This window comes from Macaca fascicularis, chromosome 1, assembly GCF_037993035.2.
Source record: "Macaca fascicularis isolate 582-1 chromosome 1, T2T-MFA8v1.1".
NCBI lineage: Eukaryota > Metazoa > Chordata > Mammalia > Primates > Cercopithecidae > Macaca > Macaca fascicularis.
The window spans coordinates 189,381,109-189,405,306 of record NC_088375.1 but is presented as its reverse complement, the minus strand read 5'-3'; the positions used below and the strand labels follow the sequence as shown (position 1 = coordinate 189,405,306).

Sequence of the window (24,198 nt, the reverse complement as noted above, 5' to 3'; positions counted from 1 at the left end):
AGGCGTGCACCACCATGCCTGGCTAATTTTGTATTTTTTTAATAGAGATGGGGTTTCACCGTGTTGGTCAGGCTGGTCTTGAATACTTGACCTCAAGTGATCCACCCGCCTCGGCCTCCCAAAGTGCTGGGATTACAGGTGTGAACCACTGCACCTGGCCGCCCCTTGTCCTTTTTGCCACTATAGGGTCTGGATTGACAGAGCAGGAGCATTGCCATCTTGGACAAGCACTGCCATTTTAAGTTTTGCCTTGATCAAAAACTGCCTAAATCCAAAGGGCATCAGCCTAATGGCTAAGGTCAGCATGACCATAAACCACAAGTAACATCTCCGACCAGAAATATTCCAAACTCCTCCCTGACCAGAGACATGCCAGCCCCTCCGCTGGAGAGGTGTCAGCCCCAGGATAACCTCCCCTTCAACCAGAGACATTCCAACTCCGCCATAAACTTCTCCCCCACACAGAAACATTCCAAGCTCTCTCACCAATAAATACTCTTAGTCTGGGCCAGACACAGTGGCTCACGCCTGTAATCCCAGCACTTTGGGAGGCAGAAGCAGGCGGATCACAAGGTTGAAAGATTGAGACCATCCTAAACAACATGGTGAAACCCCGTCTCTACTAAAAAAAAATACAAAAATTAGCTGGGCATAGTGGCACATGCTTGTAGTTCCAGCTATTGGGGAGGCTGAACAGGAGAATCCCTTGAACCTGGGAGGCGGAGGTTGCAGTGAGCTGAGATCACGCACTCCAGCCTGGTGACAGAATAAGACTCCATCTCTAAATAAATAAATAAATAAATATTCTTAGTCTGTAAGAGAGAGCACTCCTGACTGAAATCAGTCAGAAGCCCCTCTCAGGTTTGACTATTGAGCTGCTTTTCCTGTTTCTTTCCTCTTTCTTTAACTCTTACTGTGACTTTAAGGCAGATTGGCTCTAAGCAGTTCCCAGTTTGACTTTTCCTTTTAGCTTAGTGATTTGGGGCCCCCAAGATTTATTTTCCTTTCTTTTTTTTTTTTTTTTTTTTTTTTTTTTTTTTTTGAGACGGAGTCTCGCTGTGTCGCCCAGGCTGGAGTGCAGTGGCCGGATCTCAGCTCACTGCAAGCTCTGCCTCCCGGGTTTTTACGCCATTCTCCTGCCTCAGCCTCCCGAGTAGCCGGGACTACAGGCGCCTGCCACCTCGCCCGGCTTTTTTTTTTGTATTTTTTAGTAGAGACGGGGTTTCACCGTGTTAGCCAGGATGGTCTCGAACTCCTGACCTCGTGATCCGCCCGTCTCGGCCTCCCAAAGTGCTGGGATTACAGGCTTGAGCCACCGCGCCCGGCCTTATTTTCCTTTCTTACTATCCAGGATTCCTTGGGGTGAGCTGCTCGTTGACTAGACTGCCTAGCCTTTGGCCCATGCCAGTGAAGCCCCTGTCCCCATCTCTCCAGCAGGCCACACAACACCTTCTGGGAGGTGCCACTGGCATTGTATCATGAGATAAAATAAAACAATAACTAAATAGCCAGGCATGGTGGTGTGCACCTGTAGTCCCAAGCTACTTGGGAGACTGAGGCGGAAGGATTGCTGAAGCCCAGGAGTTGGAGCCTGCAGTGAGCTATGATCATGCCACTGCACTCCAGCCTAGGTAACAGAGTGAGACCTCATCTCTAAAAACCATTTTTCTTTTCTTTTTTTTTTTTTGAGACAGAGTTTCTCTCTTGTTGCCCAGGCTACAATGCAATGGTGTGATCTTGGCTCACTGCAACCTCCGCCTCCTGGGTTCAAGTGATTCTCCTGCCTCAGCCTCCCGAGTAGCTGGGATTACAGCCAATTTTTTGTATTTTTAGTAGAGATAGGGTTTCACCATATTGGTCAGGCTGGTCTTGAACTCCTGACCTCAGGTCGATCTGCCTGCCTCAGCCTCCCAAAGTGCTGAGATTACAGGTGTTAGTCACTGCGCCCAGGCCTAAAAAATCTTTTTTTTTTTTTTTTGAGACGGAGCCTTGCTCTGTCGCCCATGTTGGAGTGCAGTGGTGTGATCTCGGCTCACTGCAAGCTCTGCCTCCCAGGTTCGCACCATTCTCCTGCCTCAGTCTCCTGAGTAGCTAGGACTATAGGCGTTCGCCACCACGCCCGGCTAATTTTTGTATTTTTAGTAGAGATGGCATGAGCCACCGTACCTGGTCAAAAAAAAAACTTTTTAAAATAAATAAATATTAGAACATGTGGGAAAATAAAATTAATTTAAAAAAACAGTAACTGCAATAGCAACAGCTACTATTTACTGAACACTTACTCCACTTCATTTAATCACAACTCTTTGAAGTAGGTACTATTATTTCCATTTTTACAGATGAGCAAATTAAGGCTCAGAGATGTTAAGCAACTTGCCCATACAGACAGTAAGTGTTGCTGGTGATTCAAATCCAGGTCCATCTGGCTTTTGGAACTCATGTCCTCACATTCACTGGTCTGCAGAGTAGCACCAAGTACCTTTTACCACCCTGACCAGCTCCTGGGTACTGCCCTTCTGCCTGCAGGCCTCAACACCACGACATCCAGCTAGCCCCTGTCCCCTATGACATCCTTCTCCCTCCTGCCAATGAAACCCAATAGATCAGGCTGCCTGACAAAAAAAATCTCTTGTGATGCCTTGGACTGTGGCATTCATCCTAAATGCCTCCCTAACAGCATGGCCCGTTGCTCCTTTACGAGTCTGGCTCACGTTCTTACTGAGTTTTGCTTATGCCTTTTGCCCTTCTTGGATGCCCTTCCCTAACCCTGCAAGGGCCACTCAGTTGAAGTTCCAGAAGACTCCAAATTCCTCAATCCAGTCATCTCACACAATTCTGGGTTCCAGAGCCAGAGGTGCCCCCACCACAGAAATCTCTGGCTCAGTGCCAAGTCAGGAAGCTGCAAAGAGCAAGGAGGGCCTGAGTTCCAGTCCTTAAAGGATGGGGAAGGGGAAGGACAGCCAGGCAGCTGTTCCTTTCAGATCCCGAACCGTCAGATTTTTCCTCCAAATGTTGCTTGGGACAAGGGGTTAAATGATGTTGACAGAAGTGGGATTGAAGAAAGAGATAGGAGTGGTTGAGAGATTGCCCAACACTTAGAGACACTGAGGTTGAAAGATGGCTTGAGCCCAGGAGTTTAAGACCAGCTTGGGCAATACAGCAAGACCTCATCTCTTAAAAAAAAATAATAATTTTATAGATATATATTTTAAATTAGCTGGGTGAGGTGGCGTCCGCCTGTGGTCCCAGCTATTTGTGCGCTGAGGCAGGAAAGTCGCCTGAACCCAGGAGATGGAGGCTGCAGTGAGCTGTGATTGTGCCACTCCAGCCTGGGTGACAGAGTGAGACCCTGTCTCAAAACATATAAACGTGTGTGTGTGTGTGTGTGTGTGTGTGTGTGTGTGTGTGTGTGTGTGTGTGTGTGTTCCAGGGAACATTAAGACTTAGAGGCAAACTCCAGAACTTAAAGACAAAACATGAAAGTGCTAAGAAATTCCGTGCTTGTGGAGAGACAATTCCAACTCTTTCCCTGAACCCGGGCTGAGTCCCTTCGCTATGAGGTTGTGGGGATGAGTGGGAGCCCAGCGCCTGGCGCCGAATGAAGGCAGCCATTGTGAGTTCCTGGCCTGAGGAAGGGAAGCTCAGTGCCCAAGGATGTGACCCGGCGTGAGGCCCCGGGGAAAGAACAGCGCAGCAATCCCGCAGTATCCTAGGCGACAGGGTGTGGGCGGGAGGGTGGGGAGTCAAAGGCGGAGTCACGGGCTCCGCCCTCTTTCTCCAGCTTGGCGCGAGCACGGGCTCCGCGTGGTTCTCACAGCTAGCAGCTCGGCTCAGTGAGACCCTGTGCCCCAGAGGCTGCTCCTAGCTGGGGTGGCGCTGCAGGGAGAACCGCGAGCTCTCAGGGGTCGGCGGGTGACTTCTTTCCGGAAGAAAGCGAGAAACTTGCTCTGCGGGGTGAACTGGACTCTCCAACTCCGGACGATCAGCCCAGGACTGAGAGTCCCGAAGTCCCCAACCACAAGTGAGCGGCCCCAGAAGGACAAGTCTAGGTCGCTGTCCAGAGCGCCATGGCCGCGCCCGCCCTTCGTTTGTGCCACATCGCCTTCCACGTGCCCGCGGGGCAGCCCCTCGCCCGGGACCTGCAGCACCTCTTCGGCTTCCAGCCCCTGGCTTCGCGGGAGGTGGACGGCTGGCGGCAGCTGGCCTTGCGCAGCGGCGACGCTGTCTTTTTGGTGAACGAGGGCCCAGGGTCTGGAGAGCCGCTGTATGGGCTGGACCCGCGTCACGCCGTCCCCAGCGCCACGAACCTGTGCTTCGACGTGGCGGACGTCGGCGCTGCAACCCGGGAGCTGGCAGCGCTGGGCTGCAGCGTGCCTGTCCCTCCCGTTCGCGTGCGGGACACGCAGGGTGCCGCCACTTACGCCGTGGTCAGCTCGCCCGCCGGCAACATCAGCCTGACCTTGCTGGAGCGCGCCGGCTACCGCGGACCCTTCCTGCCCGGCTTCAGGCCCGTGCCCTCTGCGCCTGGCCCTGGGTGGGTCAGCCGCGTGGACCACCTGACCTTGGCCTGCACCGCCGGCAGCTCCCCCACACTTTTGCGCTGGTTCCACAACTGCCTGGGCTTTTGCCACTTGCCGCTGAGCCCAGATGAGGATCCCGAGCTGGGCCTGGAAATAACAGCAGGGTTTGGGCTTGGGGGACTGAGGCTTACAGCCCTGCAGGCGCAGCCGGGCAGCATTGTCCCCACTCTTGTGCTGGCTGAGTCCCTGCCGGGGGCGACGACACGACAGGACCAGGTGGAGCAGTTCCTGGCCCGGCACAAGGGGCCAGGCCTGCAGCACGTGGGGCTGTATACGCCTAATATTGTGGAGGCCACTGAGCGGGTGGCAGCTGCTGGAGGCCAGTTCCTGGCTCCCCCTGGGGCATACTACCAGCAGCCAGGAAAGGAGAGGCAAATCCGAGCTGCAGGGCACGAGCCTCATCTGCTTGCTAGACAGGGGATCCTGCTAGATGGTGATGAAGGCAAGTTTCTGCTTCAGGTCTTCACCAAGTCCCTTTTCACTGAGGACACTTTCTTCCTGGAGCTGATTCAGAGGCAGGGGGCCACTGGCTTTGGTCAGGGCAACATCAGAGCTCTGTGGCAGTCTGTACAGGAGCAAGCTGCCAAGAGCCAGGAAGCGGAAGGATGCCCAGAGCTGAGTGCAGCCAGCTGACCTGCAGCTCTGGGGAGACCAGCATAGAACTGAGGAACATCTGCAGGAGGCCCAACTAGTGAAAGACTTTGCCTCCAGGGGGCAGGTGTGACTTCCATCTCATCAGTGCCTGCCAGAAGCTGTGTCTCTCACTGGGCTCCAAAGAGGTGGGATTTTTAAAAACTAAAACATTTCTTATATACAGTCTATAATAAATATGTAAGATACAAAAAACAATAAAAGAATTACACACTAAGAAACAACATAACCAATACTCTCGAGTCCTCCTTGTGTTCCACTGTGATTCTGTTTCCTCCCACCCACTCCTCAAATCCTGTCATTATTAGCCCTTTGCTTTTCTGTATCGTTTCACTCCGTATGTAACATAACCCTAAATAAATGATTTCATGGCCGGGCGCGGTGGCTTACGCCTGTAATCCCAGCACTTTGGGAGGCCGAGGCGGGCAGATCACAAGGTCAGGAGATCGAGACCACGGTGAAACCCCGTCTCTACTAAAAATACAAAAAATTAGCCAGGCGCGGTTGTGGGCGCCTGTAGTCCCAGCTACTCGGGAGGCTGAGGCAGGAGAATGGCGTGAACCCAGGAGGCGGAGCTTGCAGTGAGCCGAGATCGCGCCACTGCACTCCAGCCTGGGCGACAGAGCGAGACTCCGTCTCAAAAAAAAAAAAAATAAAAAAAAAATAAATGATTTCATATTTGAAGTAGGAATTTAAAACAGAACAAATCTTCTCCTGTGCTTCGTCTCCCCCTAGGGAGCGACTGCAGGTGGGAAGGGGCTGGCTGGGAGTTGAGCCCAACTACCTTCTCCAGAGTGATGCCACCGCTCCAATCAGAGCTGACCTGAGACCTAGACGGAGGGTGCTGGGTGTCAGCCACTGGCAGGTGCTCCCTGTAGCTGCCTTGCCTTTCTCCTGGGGGGATGGAGGACAGATCAGTCTGGACAGAACACCCACCCCCCGACCCCATCTGCCCAGGGCTGGCTGGGAGTTCAGCCAGAGGAAGTCAGGACCAAGCAGAACGTCACCACTTTTCTGGGTCCCTCCTTCAGATGTGAGGAGTAAGGGACTAGGGAGAGGGTGGAAGGCTCTCCAAAATAGCTATAAAAGGGCGGGCGTGGTGGCTCATGCCTGTAATCCAAGCCCTTTTGGAGGCTGAAGTAGGAGAATCACTTGAGGCCAGAATCACCTGAGTTCGAAACCAGCCTGAGCAACATAGCAAGACCCCCATCTCAAAAAAATACAACACAAAATAACTACAAAAATAAGCACTTTATTAACAACAGGATTCTCAGGGAATGGGGGCTTTCAGAAGTGTCACTGGGCTGCACTGTTGAGGTTGGATGCATCAGTGGTGATGTGAGGCCGAAAGAAATTATCCAGGACTTGCTGGCCCATGCAGGGCTTTTTCCGACTGCACGGAGAGGACACCTGGGACCTTTTGGAACCCTGTGAAAAAATGGAAGGTGGGAGGCCTTGTAGTTAGGGGAGGGGGAGCAGAGAATCCTCTCCTTGTTCCCCCTCCCTTTCCCTGACTCTACTGATCTAGCTCAGGCTTAGCCTGGAATGCTGTAGAGCTTTCATCCTGCCTCAAGTAACTGCCCCATCAATCAACCTCCCAAAAGGCTGCCTGAGGGAATCGAATTGTCCTAAAAATGTGAATCTGACTCTTCTCCCCCTAAAATGGGTCAGCAGCCTAGGGCTCACACCCTGACTGACTCAGCAGACCCTGCTGACCTTTCCAGCTAAACCAACTGCTCACAGCTCCTTGAGCACTGCAGCCTGCACTGGGCCCCACCTTTGCTCACACTACTCTTGGGACTGGAAAGAACATCGCTACGGTTGATTCCCCTCCCAAACCTGAAGAAAATGATTCATTTCTAGGACCCAGATTGTTGTACCCAAGCGAGTTAGAGAAACGCTACACTTTGAGACGAATTTAAGAGTCCTGGCCAGGCGCGGTGGCTCATGCCTGTAATCCCAGCACTTTGGGAGGCCAAGGCGGGCAGATCACGAGGTCAGGAGATTGAGACCAGCCTGGCCAACACAGTGAAACCCCATCTCTACTAAAAATACAAAAATTTAGCCAGGCGTGGTGGCGGGCACCTGTAGTCCCAGCAATCGGGAGGCTGAGGCAGGAGAATGGCGTGAACCCGGGAGGCAGAGCTTGCAGTGAGCCGAGATTGCGCCACTGAACTCCACACTCCAGCCTAGGTGACAGAGCGAGACCCTGTCTCAAAAAAAAAAAAAAGTCCTTTATTAGGCGGTGACCGAGAAATGGCTAACGCTCAAAATTCTCTCGGCCCCAGGAAGGCTCCATTTTCTTTATACTTCAGTTTAGGAAGGGGAGGGGGAGTTCAGCTGCAACAATTTTACAGAAGTAAAAACATGTAAAAAAGTTAAAAAGACAAATGGTTACAGAGAAACAAACAGTTTCCAGGTGCAGGGACTCTAAATCTTTCATAAGATGTTATATATGTGGGCTCTGTTGGACACAAACTCAAGGCTTTATGGTGTTATCTCTTGAGCAAAATCCTGGGAACTTCAAACATTGCTTGCTTCAGTACCTTATCAGTTAATTGGACTCTTTGATATGTTGGGAGTCTGCATACACAAGTTAACTCCTTGAGGAAGGGGGTGGGTGAAGAGTCCTTGAAACCTATTTCCAAGGCTTCATTTACAGAAGGAGCCAAATGGAGTTGTCTGGCTTTCTCAATGAAGGGAGAGCCTATTCATGTGGAAACAAGGCTAGGTGATTAAGGGAGAGTCTAAAATAAGGTTAGGTATTACAAGATTACCAGCTGCTCCCTCCAAACAGCCTTTCCTGATCCTTGTCTCCCAGATAGAACTGACAGCTCCCATGGATGGGTGTGGTGGCTCAACACCTGTAATCCCAGCACTTTGGGAGGCCAAGGCGGGCAGATCACTTGAGGTCAAGAGTTCGAGACCAGACTAGCCAACATGGTGAAACCCTGTTTCTACTAAAAATACAAAAATTAGTTGGGCGTGGTGGCAGGCACCTGTAATCCCAGCTACTTGGGAGACTGAGGCAGGAGAATCACTTTAATCTAGTTATTGGAGATTGCAGTGAGCCGGGATTGGGCCACTGCACTCCAGCTTGGGTGACAGGGCAAGACTGTCACAAAACAAAACAAAACAAAAAGAACTGATGGCTCCACAATTCATATCCCACAAAATCCAGTACATGCATTTCACACACCTGTGACACTGGAGAGTCCTCATCATTTTTTTCCTTTCCCTCTACCCTGCACCCCACAATGCAACTTCTCCAGGTCAAGAACTATTCCTCTCTCCAGTGAAGCCTGGAGTGGAGAATGTTCACCCAAACATTCGTCAGTTAACTGACTAAAAACCCATGGCCTCAGGCCTGGGGAGACGGGTTGGGAGAGGCCTAGGAGACTTACCTTGCAGGTCCCTGGCTGTTGGCCCTGATACACACGGAAAACCTAGACAAGAAGACGGGGAGGTGAGGGCTGGCACTTTTTCCAAAAGAGATGAACCGGTGTTCTGCCCTTAACTTTATGTCCCAATACTTTTGTTTAAAATATGTTTTTTTGGCCAGGCATGGTGGCTCACGCCTGTAATCCTAGCATTTTGAGAGGCCAAGGTGGGTGGATCACTTGAGGCCAGCAGTTCGAGACCAGCCTGGCCAACATGGTGAAACCCCATTTCTAAAAATCCAAAACATCATGGCTGGGTGTGGTGGCTCACACCTGTAATCTCAGCATTCTGGGAGGCTAAGGCGGGTGGATCACTTGAGGTCAAGAGTTAGAGACCAGTCTGGCCAGCATAGTGAAACCTTATCTCTACTAAAAATACAAAAAAAAGTTAGCAGGGTGTGGTGGCACAAGCTTATAATCCCAGCTAATGGGAGGCTGAGGCAGTAGAATAACTTGAACTTGGGAACCAGAGTTTGCAGTGAGCTGAGATCATACCACTGCACTCCAGCCTTGGTGACAGAGGGAGACAGCGTCTCTCCCCCCTAAAAATACAAATAATACAAATAATACAAATTTAAAAATAAAAAATCAGCCAGGAATGGTGGCACACGCCTGTAATTCCAGCTACTTGGAAGGCTGAAGCAGAATCACTTGAACCTGGGAGGCAGAGGTTGCAATGATCCAAGATCATGCCATTGCACTCCAGCCTGGGCAACAGAGTGAGACTCCGTCTCAAAGAAAAAAGAAAAAAAAAAAAAAGCGATTTTTTTGGCCAGGTACAGTGGCTCATGCCTGTAATCCCAGCACTCTGGGGGGCCGATGCGGGTGGATCACTTAAGGCCAGGGGTTTGAGACCAGCCAAGCCAACATGGTGAAATCTCCATCTCTACAAAAAATATAAAACTTAGCTGGGCATGGTGGTACACGTCTGTAATCCCAGCTATTCGGGAGGTTGAGGCACGAGAATCACTTGAACCCAGGAGGCAAAGGTTGCAGTGAGCCAAGATCGCACCACTGTACTTCAGCCTGGGTGACAGGGACTCCATCTCAAAAAACAAATAATAATAATAGCCGGGCACAGTGGCTCACACCTGTAATCCCAGCACTTTGGGAGGCTGAGGCAGGCAGATCGCCTGAGGTCGGGAGTTGGAGATGAGCCTGGCCAGCATGATGAAACCCCGTCTCTACTAAAAATAGAAACAATAGCTAGGCGTGGTGGCGGGCACCTGTAATCCAAGCTACTCAGGAAGCTGAGGCAGGAGAATCGCTTGAACCCAAGAGGCAGAGGCTGCAGTCAGTCCAGATAGCGCCATTGCACTCCAGCCTGGGCAACAGAGCGAGACTCCATCTCAAAAAAAAAAAATGCTTTTTTTTCTGTTTACATGCTTGTGTTCATGTAGGAAACACAAGGAAGTACAACAAAGACAACAAAGGTAGTGCCTTTTTCATGGCGGTGGAAACAGCTGCGGTGTGAAATTCCTCCTGGGTCAGCCAGCGAGCGCCTGCTGGTACGGTGGTCACTGGGGTCTGCCCTTCCAAGGCCAGACCATATACTTGATATGTCAGCTTGATGTGAGAGAAGGTGTGGACAACCTGGAGGAAGGGCCAAGAGGTTCAAATAGGCCTGTGGATATAGCCTCAAAAGCCACCATCCTTGGCCGTTCTGCTGCTCACTTACCTCCCCAAGGTGCCGGAGGCGCGTGGCTGGGAGGGGCCCAGCCCAACGCTGTAGTTCCTGCAGTAGGGCCTTGCGCTGAAGCTGCTCTGAGGGCTCCCAGGTAACGGACGGGAACTCCCACAGTCCTGCCAGCAGACCTGAGAGGGAGGGCAGCCAGGCAGGGGTCAGGCCTCAGCTGCCGATTCCCTCCATTCTCCCTTGTTACTCACGCCACTGCCTTCCACGCCCAGTATCCAGGTACCTGAGTTGGGCCTCTGTACCAGCAGAATTTGGGCACCCCCAAGGGCCCCAGGCTGTTCCAGAACACAGGTAGCAGAGCTCTCCTCCCTGGGAGGCTTGCGGCTGGCCTTTCTGGGGAAGTTGACCACTCCCAGGGTCTGGTCCCAGGGCTCTGAAGCAGGCAGGCACAACTGGCACTGTCCAGTGTTGAGAGCTGGGAATGGAGATCCCCAAACCCTACTCAGGCCGAGAGGGCTTTAGGGGCCAATCTAGAGAGCAGGCTTTGGCCAGGTTCTGCAGAATCTTATTCAGGTTAGAGGAAGAACTGGAGTGGGGCTTCTGACTGGGCCAGGAAGGGCTGGGGTGGGGGCTAGGTTTGGTGCTCACCACACTCCTCCACATCAGGATTGCCCGACAGGCTCCGTGAGGCTAAGAGCTGTTCCCGCTCCACCTGAGAGGCACAGGGTTGGGTGTCATAGGGCAGAGTCACCCCTTAGGACTTCTCAGTGCCCCTTCCCCAGTAGGCTTACTCTCTGGCGTGCCCGGCACAGGCTCTGCACAGGGCACCGGCTGCACAGTGGGCGCTGTGGGGTACACACTGTGGCCCCTAGCTCCATGGCTGCTTGGTTGAAATCTCCTGGCCGGGCTGGGTCCACCAGTTGCTGGGCTAGACCCCTAAAAGAAGGGAACACTGCTGTAAGCCAGAGCTCCTTTGGAGACACCCCTGAAGCACCCTTGTTACCCCAACATCCTACCAGAGCCGCTGGGAAACAAGGGTGCTGCTGGGATCAGCACCAATGGCTCGGACACGGCACAGCACCCGTGCTACGTTGCCATCCACCACACCGGTTGCCTGGCACAGAGGAGCCAAAGAGTTAGCCTGGGCTGGGAGGAAGAAGGCTGGGCATGCACAAAGTGGGGGTGGGCTGTGGAATCACCTGGCCAAAGGCGATAGAGGCAATGGCCCCAGCTGTGTAGCGCCCCACGCCGGGCAGGAGCTGCTGCAGGGTCTCTGCTGTACGTGGCATGTGGCCCCCTAGCTCCTCTACGACCTGATTGGAGTGTAAGACTTAAGATTATGAGACACCCAAGACTCCTGGGTTCCTACCCTCCTGCCATCCCCTTACCTTCCGAGCTCCCTCCTGCAGCCGCCGGCCACGAGAATAGTACCCCAGGCCAGCCCAGAGCTGATTCACCTCCTGTGGGTAGGATCAGAGGTCAGAGAGATCACCCGTCAGTCCCTCTGTCGTTCCCATTTCCCCTACCCTAGGGTGGCTCTCACCTCCAGGGAAGCACTGGCCAGGTCCTGCAGTGTAGGCCACTTCTATAGCCACAGGCAGGCAGAAAGAGGCAAGGTCAAGGGTGAGGGTGGTAGAGGAAACCTTCTCTACACCCATCCCAAAGTAAAGGCTCTCATCTGGGGTCCGACCCATGACCCTTCCCTTCCTCCCCTGGAGTCACCTGCATCCATCCAGTATAGTAGTTGATCACAGTGGCAACCTGGGTCTGCTGCAGCATGACCTCTGAGACCCACACTAGGGAAAGGGGTTGGCATAAGGACACTGCTGACCTGCCCTACCTGGCCCACAGCCCCCAGACCCAAGGGCCTCGAGGCAAAGTGGCCCTGCTCTCAGGAGATGTACTGACCAGCATATGCCCGCCTGTCCGGGTCCACCTCATCTTCTGCCTGTCAATGCAACCCCAGATGAGGAGTTAGGGTGGAGGGGGCTGGGTGCCTGCCTCCCACCCACTGTCCCTGCTCCTCGCCTGCCTACCCGTCTTCTCCATGGTAAGTCCCGCTTCTCTTGGTCGTACCAGCTTAGCAGGCTCCTTCGGAAGGCTGTGACTTCAGCTACGTCTCTGAATAGATGGTATGGGGAGACAGAGGCCTGCAATACCACCTCTTCCGGCTGCCTGGCCAGGCCTGCTGGGGCCCCAGGACACTTAGGAATCATCCCTGCATAGGCTGGGCACCAGGGTCTTGGGACACAGCAGTTTGTGGCAGTATGTTCCCAGTTAGGGCTTCCCCCAACAAACCCCTTTAAGCTTTGGAGCTAGAGTCAGACCAGAGTTATGTAATTGTGTGTAGCTGTGGCTAAGTTTCTGGCCTTAATTTCTCAGGGTGGTACTGCTGGCTTCTTTGTCTCTGAGCCATAATGAAAACCTAATAGTTTTAGCCAGCTATAATATATACTGGTGCAGGACCCTCCTATTTACAAAACACTTTCAGGTTCATGAACTCATTTGGTCCCATGAAAGTCACATGAGGGAGGAAATGCTGAACTACTGCTCCATTTTACTGGTAAGAAAACAGCCATCCAGAGCAATTATCCTAATGTCACACAGCAATATAGTCAGAATTACACCCTTAGTGAGTCTCTTTTTTTTTTTGAGACAGAGTCTGGCTCTGTTGCCCAGGCTGAAGTGCAGTGGCACTATCTCGACTCAGTGCAACCTCTGCCTTGCAGGTTCAAGCGATCCTCCCTCCTCAGCCTCCCGAGTAGCTGAGACTACAGACGCTCACCACCATGTGAGCATAGAGAGGGGGTTTTGCCATGTTATCCAGGCTGGTCTCAAACTCCTGGGCTCAAGGGATCCACCCATCTCGGCCTCCCAAAGGGCTGGGATTACAGGTGTGAGCCACCGTACCTGGCCCTTAGTAAGTCTCTTAATGTCTTGATACTTATCACAATCCCTTCCCAGACTGAATCTGCCCCCTTTCATGGCCAGTGAGCCTTGGGCCACAGCCAAGTTCCTTACCATCACAAGCAGAAGGCTTGGCCTGACTGTTGCTCTTAGCATGCTTCTGCCTCCTTTCCTGGCTGGCTGCCTGCCTCCTGTGACCACTTCCCACGGCTGCTCGTGGCTTCCTCATGATGGCCTGAAACAAAAAGACCCAGCCAAAGCAGTCACAATGAGGCAGAATCTTGAGGCCTTCCAAGGGTGATAGCCATCTCCATCTGATCCACCATTCACATAGGGTCCAGCTTTTCTTAAGCACTCTCAAGATGCTCATGAGTTTACTCTTGGCTGGCTGCAGCACTGAGATACAACTAGTATAGCTAAGCAAGTGGCCTCAAGGGGGCCAGCGTTACAGCCCTGGAGACATGCAAAAACAGAGGCCAGGGCTGGGATGGGTCAAGGACCAAAACCTCCTGTTTGGGAGCATTTGTGTATCCCTGATTCTTACTGTGACTGTGTGTTTAGGTGTTTAGGGGTTGTTTAGGTGTGTCTGGGAAAATGGGGGTAGGAGGTTTCTCTGCCTCTTAGAGATGTAGCATGGTTACACTGAAACAGCCTTTAGTAGTGACCTAGTCCAAAACCTTCATTTTATCCTGGAAGAAACCAGGGATCAGAGGGACAAAAGATCTGTCTGAGAACAGATGGCAAATCAGTGGGAGAATAAGAGATTAGCTATTTTTATTCCTAATCTTTTCCTGATCTAGTAAACCATAGGTGGCTGACCATCAACAATGAGAAAGTGTGCCTGGTTGATTTTCACTGCTCCCGGACTGTTATAATGGCTGCCTTTTCTCTAACAGCTAAAATTAGCTGATACTTTGTGAGTGCCGACTCTATGTCAGACCCCATGAAGAGCTTTACCGGATCACTTAATCTCCTGGTGACTCCATGAGGTATGTACTAGTATCACCTCCATCTTACTTATAAGGGAATTGAAGTTATATATATATATTATATATAAGGGAATTGAAGTTACTTATAAGGGAATTGAAGTTAAGCAACTTGTTCTTTCAAATCCACAACCAGCATTCTTACACTGTGATAAAATGCAGTCCCTGCTAAGCTTCTGTGTCAAACTCTTCCCCAAAAACTTTGACTTTACCACCTCATTTTCATCAAAAGAGCTTGCCTCCTCCTTCAGAAAAAAAAAAACAACTTCAAATCTACCTCCATTTGCACTGTCCTACCCTCCTCCTCTTCAGAGTCCTGCTCCTCCAATCCCATCTAACTGCTGGAACTCAGAAACCAATACCCCAGGCCGGGCGCAGTGGCTCACCCCTGTAATCTCAACACCGCGGGAGGCTAAGGCAGGCTAAGGCAGGCAGATCACTTGAGGTCAGGAGTTTGAGACCAGCCTGGCCAACAAGGTGAAACCCCATCTCTACTAAAAATCCAAAAAAATTAGCTGGACATACTCGCTTGAACGCAGGAGGCAGAGCTTGCAGTGAGCTGAGATCATGCCACTGCACAGCCTGGGCGACAGAGACAGAGCAAGACTCTGTCTCAAAAAAAAAAAAAAAAAAAGAAACCAATACCCCAAAATATGGCACTCTGACATGCTGAACTCAAAAAGCCTCAAGGTCTCTCTGCTCCTTCCACCCCAGACTCTCCCAAAGCCAGGACAAAGTTGTTCCTCTGGAACTCTTTATCTGCCTACAGTCCAAACCCACTAAAAAGAATACTTGTGTTTTTCTTCCCCCCTCGCTAAGACTAACATGTAACCATACCTGAACAAACCATTTCACAAGGTGTTGTGTACCTCAGGATCATTCAAATTCCAAAGAGAACTATTAACAATTCCATTCTCTGTCCCCATTCCAGTCTCCCTAGTAACCCTTTATTGCCCTTCAACAGAATCTCCTTCTGGCCAAAGTTCAGTTTATTTAAAAACAAATAGAGTTGGACATGCTGGCTCAGGCCTGTAATCCCAGCACTTTGGGAGGCCAAGGCAGAATTGCTAGAGCCCAGGAATTCGAGATTAGGCTTGCAACATAGCAAGTCTCTACAAAAACAGAAAAACAGAATTTCTCTTCTACCCCTCCCATAATCTGTTTTGCCAGATGGTATATAAACTTATGATCTCTGTAGGGGGATGGGTAATCACTTTGTGGTTCTCCCAGTGTGCATGTTAATAAATTTGTATGCCTTTTCTCCAGTTAACCTGCTATTTGTGAGCTGATTTTTCAGCAGATCTTCAGAGGGCAAAGTGAAAGATTTTCCCCTTGACTCGTACACAATCAAGTTCCACCCTCCTTCCCTTCATAGCCAAACTTCCTTCACCAAACCTGCTTACTTCCACATTCATTCTACAATCCATTCTCCAAAGAGCAAAGGAACCTTTTCCAGATCATGTCACTTCCTTCCTTATAACCTTCAATGGCTTCCCATTCTTTTTTTTGGGGGGGCGGGGGATGGGGTCTCACTCCGTCACCCAGGCTGGAGTGCAGTGGTTCACTGCAACCTCTGCTTCCTCAGCCCAAGCAATCCTCCCACCCCAATACCCAACCCCAACTCCAAGCAGCTGGGACCACAGGCGCACACCACCACCACACTCACCTAAGTTTTGTATTTTTGTTAGAGACAGGGTTTCACCATGTTGCCCTGGCTAGTCTCAACCTACAGAGCTCAAGCAATCAAACCGCCTCAGCTTCCCAAACTGCTGGGATTACAGGCATGAACTACGGCACCGTGTGGCACCCCATTATATTCTTTTATTTTCTTTCTTTTCTCCCCCGCTCTTTCCTTCCTTCCTGTTTTCCTTTTTCTTTCTTTTTTAAATACTCTAGGCCTTTACTACGGGTCATTAAATTCTTGTGCAAGCTGGTTGTGGTGGCTCAACACTGTAATCCCGCTACTCTGGAGGCTGAAGTGAAGAACAGCTTGAACCCAGAAGGTCGAGGCTGCAGTGAGCTATGATTGTGCCACTGCACTCCATCCTGGGCTCAGCAAGACCCTGTCTCTTAAAGAAAAAAAAAGACTGAGCAATATTTATGGAGCCCCTAATAGATGCCAAGCAGTTTTAGGCACCTGGCATACTTCAGTAAATAAAACATCAAAAGTTCCTGCCCTCAGGGAGCTTATATTCTAATGGGGACAGAAAAGGAATAATGAACATAAGTAAATTCCATAACATGTTAGGTGATAAATATTAGCATAAAAAGCAAAAATTAGAGCAAGTGGGGAAAAAAAAAGAGTGCCAAGGTGGGGTTTAATGTTGCAATTTTAAAGACTGTGGTCAAGGTAGACCCAAAGCATTCTAAGTGAGTGCAAAGGCCCCAAGGAGGGTGCCTGCTATGTCTGTGGTACAGTAAACAGGCCAATGTGGTTAGAATGGAATGAGATGGGGCTGAGTGGTAGGTCAGAGAAGTAAACCAGATGAGGTGGGGAGGAGAGGGTCACAAAGTCCCTTATAGGCCATTGGAGTGATTTGGCTGCCACACCCTTGCTCTTAGAATAGAAGGCAGTCCTTTTACTACGGCCTTGTGGGTCCAATAATCCGGGCACCATCCGCCTCATCCCCTCTCACTGTGCTCTAGCCAAGGTTGATTGAATTTAGTTGCTTAAACACCTCAAACGTGTCTGTACATCTTGGGGCCTCACACAATCCATTTCCTGTTTGGACTCTTTTATGCTTTACCTAACATCTAATCATTTTTCAAGTCTTGACTGAAATGTCCAGATCAGGTCCCCTCATCTTATCCTATCATGTATTTCTGCCTTGTAGCTCTTACCCCAATGTAATTTCACATTACTTTGATTCTTTCCATCAGTGTGTACTTCCTGAATTTGACTGTAAAAAGCGACTTGAGTGCGAGGACTGATTTTCTTCTGTTGACTGGTGTGTGTCCAAAGTCAGTGCCAGGTAAACTGTACACAATAAATGCTTGTTAAATGAATTAATGGGATGGGGGATAGTCAAAAGAGTTTCCCTTTTTTAGGATAGGAGAAATCCAAACAGTTTTATTTTGTTGTTGTTTTTATAGACAGTGTGTCCCTCACTCTGCTGCTCTGCCACCCAGGCTGGAATGCAATGGGGAGATCATGACTCACTGCAGCCTCGATCTCTTGGGCTCAAGCCATCTTCTCGCCTCAGCCTCCCAGGTAGCTGGGACTACAGGTGCGCACCACCATACCCAACTAATTTTTAATATTTTTTTGTAGATGCAAGGTTTCACTATGTTGCCCAGGCTGGTCTTGAACTCCTGGGGTCAAGTGATCCTCCCACCTCGGCCTCCTAAAGTGATTATAGGCATAAGCCTCTGCGCCAGGCCCAAGCAGTTCTGAATAATGATGAAATGGGCTGAGCTGAGAGAAGCTGAAGATGAACTATAAACAAAGAGTAACAAAGGAGCATTGGAAGGCACAGGTGGATGGGAATCGGAGTGTTTAGGGAGGTACTAGTCTCCAATAGGAACCTCTTTTTTTTTTTTTTGAAACGGAGTTTCGCTCTTGTTGCCCATGCTAGAGTGCAAAATGGCGCGATCTCGGCTCACCGCAACCTCCGCCTCCCGGGTTCGAGACTCTCCTGCCTCAGCCTCCTTAGTGGGATTACAGGCGCCCGCACCATACCCAGTTAATTTTTTTTGTACTTTTAGTAGAGATGGGGTTTCACCATGTTGGCCAGGCTGGTCTTGAACTGACCTCAGGTAATTCGTCCGCCTCGGCCTCCCACAGTGCTAAGATTACAGGTGTGAGCCACTGCGCCCGGCCTAGATATCTCTTTCAAGCTCAATCACCCTCTAGGTCGACTATACGGCCTAGTTGCTTTTCAATTTATCCCTTCCTCGCCATCCATACTGCCAGCCTTAATTCAAGTTCACATTATCACTTGATTGGATTATTTCAAAAGCTTCCCTACCAGTCGGTCGCCCTACACCCTCCTCAGCCTCCTCCGACGGCTTACTCCCCGCCTCTTTCACTTTCTGGAGAGCACTGCGCTCTCCATCCTCTCTGGGAATTTACCGATGCCCAGAACACCCTTCTTTCCCCCACACGACCCTCTCCTAGCCTAACTCCTGGGCGTGCTTTAAGCTCAGCTCAGGCAGCGTCACCTTCTCCGGAAAGCCCAAACCCAGTCATCCCCCCACCCCCGGCCCACGCTGATGAAGAGAGCAGTACACCCAACCCCCGCGTTCCCGCAGCGAATGCGGGAAAGAAAATTTACCTCCAGCGCGCTCTAGCGCGCCCAGCTTTTCGGCGCACTTCAGGGGGCGTGGCTCGGGCCCATCCCGGCGGCGAGGCGGCAGCACCGGCCAATAGGCAATTAGCGCGCGTCGGGCTGCCTTCCCCGCGCCGGACCCGGGAGGTCTGAACGGAAGTCCGACCCTTCGGCGACCCGACGGCTAAACCCCGCGCCATCCCCGACTGCCTGAACCGCTCCAGGAGACGGAGCGCAAGGCCAGCTTACCCACAGACGACTCAGGCGGGAGACGAGCGGTGTCATGGCCGCCTACAGTGACGATGGCGCAGCTTCAGCCCCCGCAGCTTCCGACGGTGAGCGGCTTCCCAGGGGTAGCCTTCAAAGCCTCTGCGCTCTGGGAGAGGGCAAGGCCTCGGGCTCATAGTTCTAGAGACTCCTCAAGCTTCAGAGGACTGCTCCTTCCGCTTGAACTAGCCACGAGGAGACTACAAGTCCCATTGTACACCGCGGCTCGGGCTGCAAAAGCCTGGAGCGTTGGGAGCATGGGGCTGATGGAGGCATGGCGGGAGATGTAGTCTGGAGCTCATAACGGTTACTAATGATAGTTGTGATTCAGTTCAGTGGGGTGGATTGAGCATTGTGGTCCAAAGGAAGGTAGGACGTATTGGCAGCTCTGGTGTGTGGCACTATCAGGCTCTGGGATTACTGGGAACTGTTGCTTATGGCGCTGGGGCACCATGAGAACAGTAGTGTGGATTCTGTGGGATATTAAGGGAGCTGAGATCCTCAAGCCCTGCAAAATGTTTCCTGCAGGACACGGGAAAAAAGAATCTCAAAGGTCATCTAATCCAACTTTCTGCTCTATATATTGTGACAGCGAGGTGGGAAGTAATTTACCCAGACTCATACAAGCCACGGGAAGACCCAGGCTTCCTCCCCAAATTCAGGGCACTCTCCACTCCAAGGCCTGTGTGTAGAACACGTGGGATACAAAGGCTTGTGGGAAAAGCTGCCAATGGAAACTACCCCCCTCACCACCATCACCGTGGCCTAGCTTGCTGTCTGTTCCCCTGGGCTCTTTCCTTAAGCATGAACATCCATCACCCTCTTAACCCCCAGGTGGTGTCAGCAAAAGCACAACATCTGGGGAGGAGCTAGTAGTCCGGGTTCCCGTAGTGGATGTGCAAAGCAACAACTTCAAAGAGATGTGGCCATCCCTCCTGCTAGCCATAAAGACAGCTAATTTCGTGGCTGTGGACACGGTGAGAGTTGGAAAACAAGGAGGGCAGGTGTTTGTGAAGGGGCTGGTGCTAGAGGCCTGTCAACCCTCCCTTTACCTCCCCACAGGAGCTGAGTGGGCTTGGGGACAGGAAGAGTTTGCTGAACCAGTAAGTATAAGCCCTGTTCTCTTTAGTGCCAGCCCTCAACTGTGGAGGGGGGCGGTCACAGACCTGGGTGGTTTGGGTCCTTCATAAGGCTAACTCCCAGCCACAGCAACCCCCAAACCCAACCCCAAGGTGCATCGAGGAACGTTACAAGGCTGTGTGTCATGCTGCCAGGACCCGTTCTATCCTCTCCCTGGGCCTCGCCTGCTTCAAGCTACAGCCAGACAAGGTATGAGCTGATCTCACCCCAATCCTAGGTCTGGCTGTGGGGAGGAGGGTAGAGAGATTCTGGGGAACATCAGATATGAAGCTTTTTTCTCCCAAATCTGTTTTTTTTTTCTAACTTGATAGATTTTTTTTTTTCAATAGGTTTATGGGGAACAGGTGGTGTTTGGTTAAATGAGTAAGTTCTTTAGTGGTGATTTCTGGGATTTTGGTGCACCAATCACCCAAACAGTGTACACTGTGCCCAATGTGTAGTCTTTTATCCCTCACCTGCCTCCATCCTTTCCCCGCCGAGTCCATTGTATCATTCTTAAGCTTTTACATCCTCCTAACTTGGCTCTCCCAAATCTTGATATAGCAGACTTTCTCTTTCTCCCAGGGTGAACATTCCTATCTGGCTCAGGTGTTCAATCTCACTCTGCTGTGCATGGAGGAGTATGTCATAGAACCAAAGTCTGTGCAGTTCCTGATACAGCATGGCTTCAACTTCAACCAGCAGTATGCCCAAGGCATCCCCTACCATAAGGGCAATGACAAGGTAGGCCTCCAGATTCCCTAGCCTTGAGTGTGCCCTTCTGTGACTTTATTTCTTCCTATCCTAGGCTGGATGCCTGGGGAGAACCTGCTTCTTAGGGAGTATGGGGAATCACTAGTGACAGGGCTTGGGAAACAAGACTGCTAGGAGGGTAGGTAGCATTGGGTAGAGAGAGAGAGAGCGTTCCAAGTGGGCAAGCCTGGGATAAGTGCCCAGCAGAAGAGGCTCCCTGGGGGACTCTGTCCTCCTCATTGACCCCTTTACTTTCACCTAGGGTGATGAGAGCCAGAGCCAGTCAGTACGGACCCTATTCCTGGAGCTAATCCGAGCCCGCCGGCCCCTGGTGCTACACAATGGCCTTATAGACTTGGTGTTCCTATACCAGAACTTCTATGCACACCTCCCTGAGAGTCTGGGAACCTTCACTGCTGACCTGTGTGAGATGTTCCCAGCAGGCATTTATGACACCAAATATGCTGCTGAATTTCATGCCCGCTTCGTGGCCTCCTACTTAGAATATGCCTTCCGGAAATGGTGAGGAAATGGTTGAGGGAAAGGGGTGGGGCCTGATATGAGTTTATTTCATTCACTTAAGATATTTATTGAGCTCCTACCATGTGCCCAGACAGTGTTTTAGGTGCTGAGGATTCAGCAGTGAACAAAACAGACCAAAAAACCCTGCTTTTATGGAGCTTATATGCTAGTGGACCATTACCCTCTTGCGCTGTTGCAGTGAACGGGAAAATGGGAAGCAGCGGGCAGCTGGCAGCCCACACCTTACCCTGGAGTTCTGCAACTATCCTTCCAGCATGAGGGACCATATTGATTACCGTTGCTGCCTGCCCCCAGCAACCCACCGTCCTCATCCCACCAGCATCTGTGACAACTTCTCGGTGAGAGCACCCACCTATTTCTTGGGAGGGGAGGTTCTGATGCCTGGAGCCTCTTTCTAAGCCTCTTTCCCACCCCTAGGCTTATGGCTGGTGCCCCCTGGGACCACAGTGTCCTCAGTCCCACGATATTGACCTTATCATTGACACTGATGAGGCTGCAGCAGAGGACAAGCGGCGACGGCGACGACGTAGGGAAAAACGGAAGAGGGCTTTGTTGAACCTAGCAGGGACACAGACCTCTGGGGAAGCTAAGGATGGTCCTCCCAAGAAGCAGGTCTGTGGGGATAGCCTCAAGGCTGAAGAAACCGAGGAGGTGGCTGAGAATGAAACTAGAAATCTGCCTCACTCCAACCAAGGCAACAAAAATGACTTAGAGATGGGGGTTACGGCAGCAAGGCCTGAAATAGCTGATACAGCTACCTCAGAAGTGCCAGGGAGCCAAGCCAGTTCTAACCCAGTACCTGGGGATGGATTGCACCGGGCTGGTTTTGATGCCTTTATGACAGGTTATGTGATGGCCTATGTGGAAGTAAGCCAGGGACCCCAGCCCAGCAGCTCTGGACCCTGGCTCCCTGAATGCCACAATAAGGTATATTTGAGTGGCAAAGCTGTACCCCTCACAGTGGCCAAGAGCCAGTTCTCCCGTTCCTCCAAAGCCCACAATCAGAAGATGAAGCTCGCTTGGGGCAGCAGCTGATGCAACTTCCACCTAGCACTCAGGTGGATCGGAGGTATTTTGGGTCTTTCTAGCCTGTAAATGTCATACTCAACTACTACTGAGTTTAGGGGAGGGGGAGTGTCCTGACAGACATATCACTGCATTGCCCTGGACCTCCTCCTTTATCTCAGTGCCTGAGGTACAAGTAAGAAGGCTGACCAGCACCTGTAACACCGACTTTATTTTTAAGTCTGAAAATGTCTTGGGAAAGTTTTACAAAAAAAATCAACAGAAGCAAGTTATGAAAATATTTGACCAGCTTCATCTTTGGTTATTTCTTATTGCAGCTCTGTAAGGACAGACTGTTCCCAAAGTTCCAGCCATGGCAGGAAGGGAAGAAAATCAGTCCATGTATAAACCATTTAATCAACTGAATGTATCACATGTTGACAAATACATAGAAGCAGGCCCTAGGGCCTACAAAATCAGCCCCACTCCCAACCACAAGGTTGAAAGTCTTATGGGGCAGAACATTAAGACTCCTTTATAAATATGAAAATAGATTAATCAATGGGAAAAAGGTCTTTGAATAGGTTAGCTAAGAGCCATGACCACAACACTGCCTTGCTCTCCCCTTGCATAGAAACGTAGTGACGTGGTCTGACCATGCAGTAAGTGCAAACAGCAATTACTCAAGTGTCTTAGAATACTGGCAAGAAGCACCCCAATCTTCAGGTCTGGGAAACAGCCATGCCCATTATGCCCTCTTAGTCAGCTCCATGTTCCACTCAGTAGCTTACATGCCCCAAGAAAGGGCAAGAGACAGACCTGGGGTGGGGAAAGAACCGGGGTAATAGCTGCCTGCCAGCTCAGCCTAGAACTAGACATCCTCTGGTCCTGTCTGGGGAAGTGCACTGGAGGGGGTCCAGTGAGAGGCAGACCTCTTTGCCAGATTTCGGAGGCTTGGTATCAGCTGTTGGCCCTAACTAGGAAGGCCTCTCACTCCTGCCTCCCCTATCATACACAGCCAATGGGCACCGGGAGCCCAGAAGTTGAGCCTGGGTTGGCCTAGCCTGCCTACTCTGTAGGCTCCAGGGAAGAATCAAGGCTGTGCACCTAGGGGGCCATATGGTTTCAGCTGAAGGTCCATCCCCAAGGTGAGGCAGGGACTAACCCCCCTCACCCATCCTGCTTTCCCTGGGTTTGCAGGCCTATGCCTGAGGTGGAAAAGGTGACTGGAGTTGAGCCTGCTGGCCTTTCTTCTTCTACCTCCATCTCCTCAGAAGCACCCACAGGGCATGGACTGGTCCCCTGGGGCCTGGACCCAAAACCGTTTTCTTCCTGGAGACTGGAGCAGTCCATAGCCTCATGGGCTTGAGCAGCTGGTAGGGCAGATGCCCGGAATGGTGGGATCTCTTTAACTCTGTACTTGAGACTACTTAGGCGTGGTGGGGGCCCATCAGATAGCGATTCTTCCCGGCCCACAAATGGACAAGCCTCCTGATGCAAGAACTCAGGCGAACCAGGCAAGGAACGCCACCGGCGAATAGGTGGGGCCAGGGGCTCCTGCCAGTCAGCCAGGGGCATAGTTCCAGGCCCTGGTGCATCCAGGTCAAATACCAGAGAGATGACAGACTTGCTGGGCAGGTCAAAAAACTTGATCTTGCCTCCCTTGAGGTCCTGGCGAGCACTAAAAGGGTTGACTTTGGGGGTGCGGGCAGCATCATCTCGTGGCTGGTAGTATGGGTCCAAGACGCTCACTGTACGTGAGGGCTTACGGGAAAAGATGTCTGACTGGCTTCGAGACAGCCAGATGGTACGTCTTGGGCATGGTGACTTGTGGGGGATCTTGTCATCCAGTGAGCTTAGTCGCTTCACCCCAGGTGCTTTCTCCAAGAGTCCTGAAGAATAATTAAGTCTGGGTTACTCTCACTAGTCATGACAAATAGAAGCAGCATTTTACCACAGAATGTTTTCACTCATGAAAGCAAAGTTGATACCACAGCCCCGTTTCACCAATGAAGAAACAGACTCGGAGACGGGAAGCAGTAT

General features: G+C 51.2%; 4 protein-coding genes across 63 annotated transcripts in view; 2 read left to right on the top strand and 2 right to left on the bottom strand.

Moving 5' to 3' along the window:
- Positions 1 to 3,813: 3,813 nt before the first annotated feature.
- On the top strand, positions 3,814 to 5,455 carry HPDL (4-hydroxyphenylpyruvate dioxygenase like). The gene has a single exon (XM_005543549.5). It carries the CDS (start codon positions 4,068 to 4,070, stop codon positions 5,211 to 5,213), a length of 1,146 nt encoding a protein of 381 aa, XP_005543606.2. The 5' UTR covers positions 3,814 to 4,067; the 3' UTR covers positions 5,214 to 5,455.
- A 1,008-nt stretch (positions 5,456 to 6,463) lies between these two features.
- Positions 6,464 to 18,946, bottom strand: MUTYH (mutY DNA glycosylase). Of its 50 annotated transcripts, XM_065523408.2 has the most exons (18): positions 18,475 to 18,510; positions 17,042 to 17,177; positions 13,329 to 13,449; positions 12,344 to 12,492; positions 12,216 to 12,255; positions 12,030 to 12,103; positions 11,851 to 11,892; positions 11,696 to 11,767; positions 11,507 to 11,620; positions 11,324 to 11,421; positions 11,099 to 11,243; positions 10,956 to 11,019; positions 10,591 to 10,782; positions 10,350 to 10,486; positions 10,112 to 10,264; positions 8,636 to 8,677; positions 7,317 to 7,440; positions 6,464 to 6,659 (listed from the first exon to the last, which is right to left on the bottom strand). In XM_065523408.2, the coding sequence occupies exons 3-18, from the start codon at positions 13,441 to 13,443 to the stop codon at positions 6,586 to 6,588; spliced, it is 1,635 nt and encodes a 544-aa protein (XP_065379480.1). In that variant the 5' UTR covers positions 13,444 to 13,449; positions 17,042 to 17,177; positions 18,475 to 18,510; the 3' UTR covers positions 6,464 to 6,585. The 50 variants fall into 50 exon arrangements, with proteins under 50 accessions (XP_065379480.1, XP_065379457.1, XP_065379461.1 ...); XM_065523385.1 differs by lacking the exons at positions 17,042 to 17,177; positions 18,475 to 18,510 and adding an exon at positions 18,718 to 18,946 and having other exon boundaries at positions 12,344 to 12,495; XM_065523389.1 differs by lacking the exons at positions 17,042 to 17,177; positions 18,475 to 18,510 and adding an exon at positions 18,718 to 18,946.
- Positions 18,591 to 22,454, top strand: TOE1 (target of EGR1, exonuclease). Of its 6 annotated transcripts, none has more exons than XR_012420908.1 (8): positions 18,591 to 18,803; positions 19,570 to 19,712; positions 19,798 to 19,838; positions 19,968 to 20,064; positions 20,440 to 20,598; positions 20,870 to 21,129; positions 21,225 to 21,488; positions 21,568 to 22,454. XR_012420908.1 is itself a non-coding variant. In XM_005543542.5 (8 exons), exons 1-8 carry the CDS (start codon positions 18,752 to 18,754, stop codon positions 22,183 to 22,185), a joined length of 1,530 nt encoding a protein of 509 aa, XP_005543599.3. In that variant the 5' UTR covers positions 18,591 to 18,751; the 3' UTR covers positions 22,186 to 22,454. The 6 variants fall into 6 exon arrangements, 4 of the variants coding, with proteins under 4 accessions (XP_005543599.3, XP_045228064.2, XP_073864609.1 ...); XR_012420911.1 differs by having other exon boundaries at positions 21,221 to 21,488; XM_005543542.5 differs by having other exon boundaries at positions 21,329 to 21,488.
- Positions 22,370 to 24,198, bottom strand: part of TESK2 (testis associated actin remodelling kinase 2) — a 152,607-nt gene continuing 150,778 nt past the window's right edge. For all 6 annotated transcript variants that reach the window (XM_065523378.2, XM_065523377.2, XM_005543546.5 and 3 more), the window contains one exon: positions 22,370 to 24,047. In XM_065523378.2, coding sequence (XP_065379450.1) covers positions 23,326 to 24,047 — 722 coding nt within the window. In that variant the 3' untranslated portion in view covers positions 22,370 to 23,325. The remainder of the gene's footprint in view (positions 24,048 to 24,198) is intronic.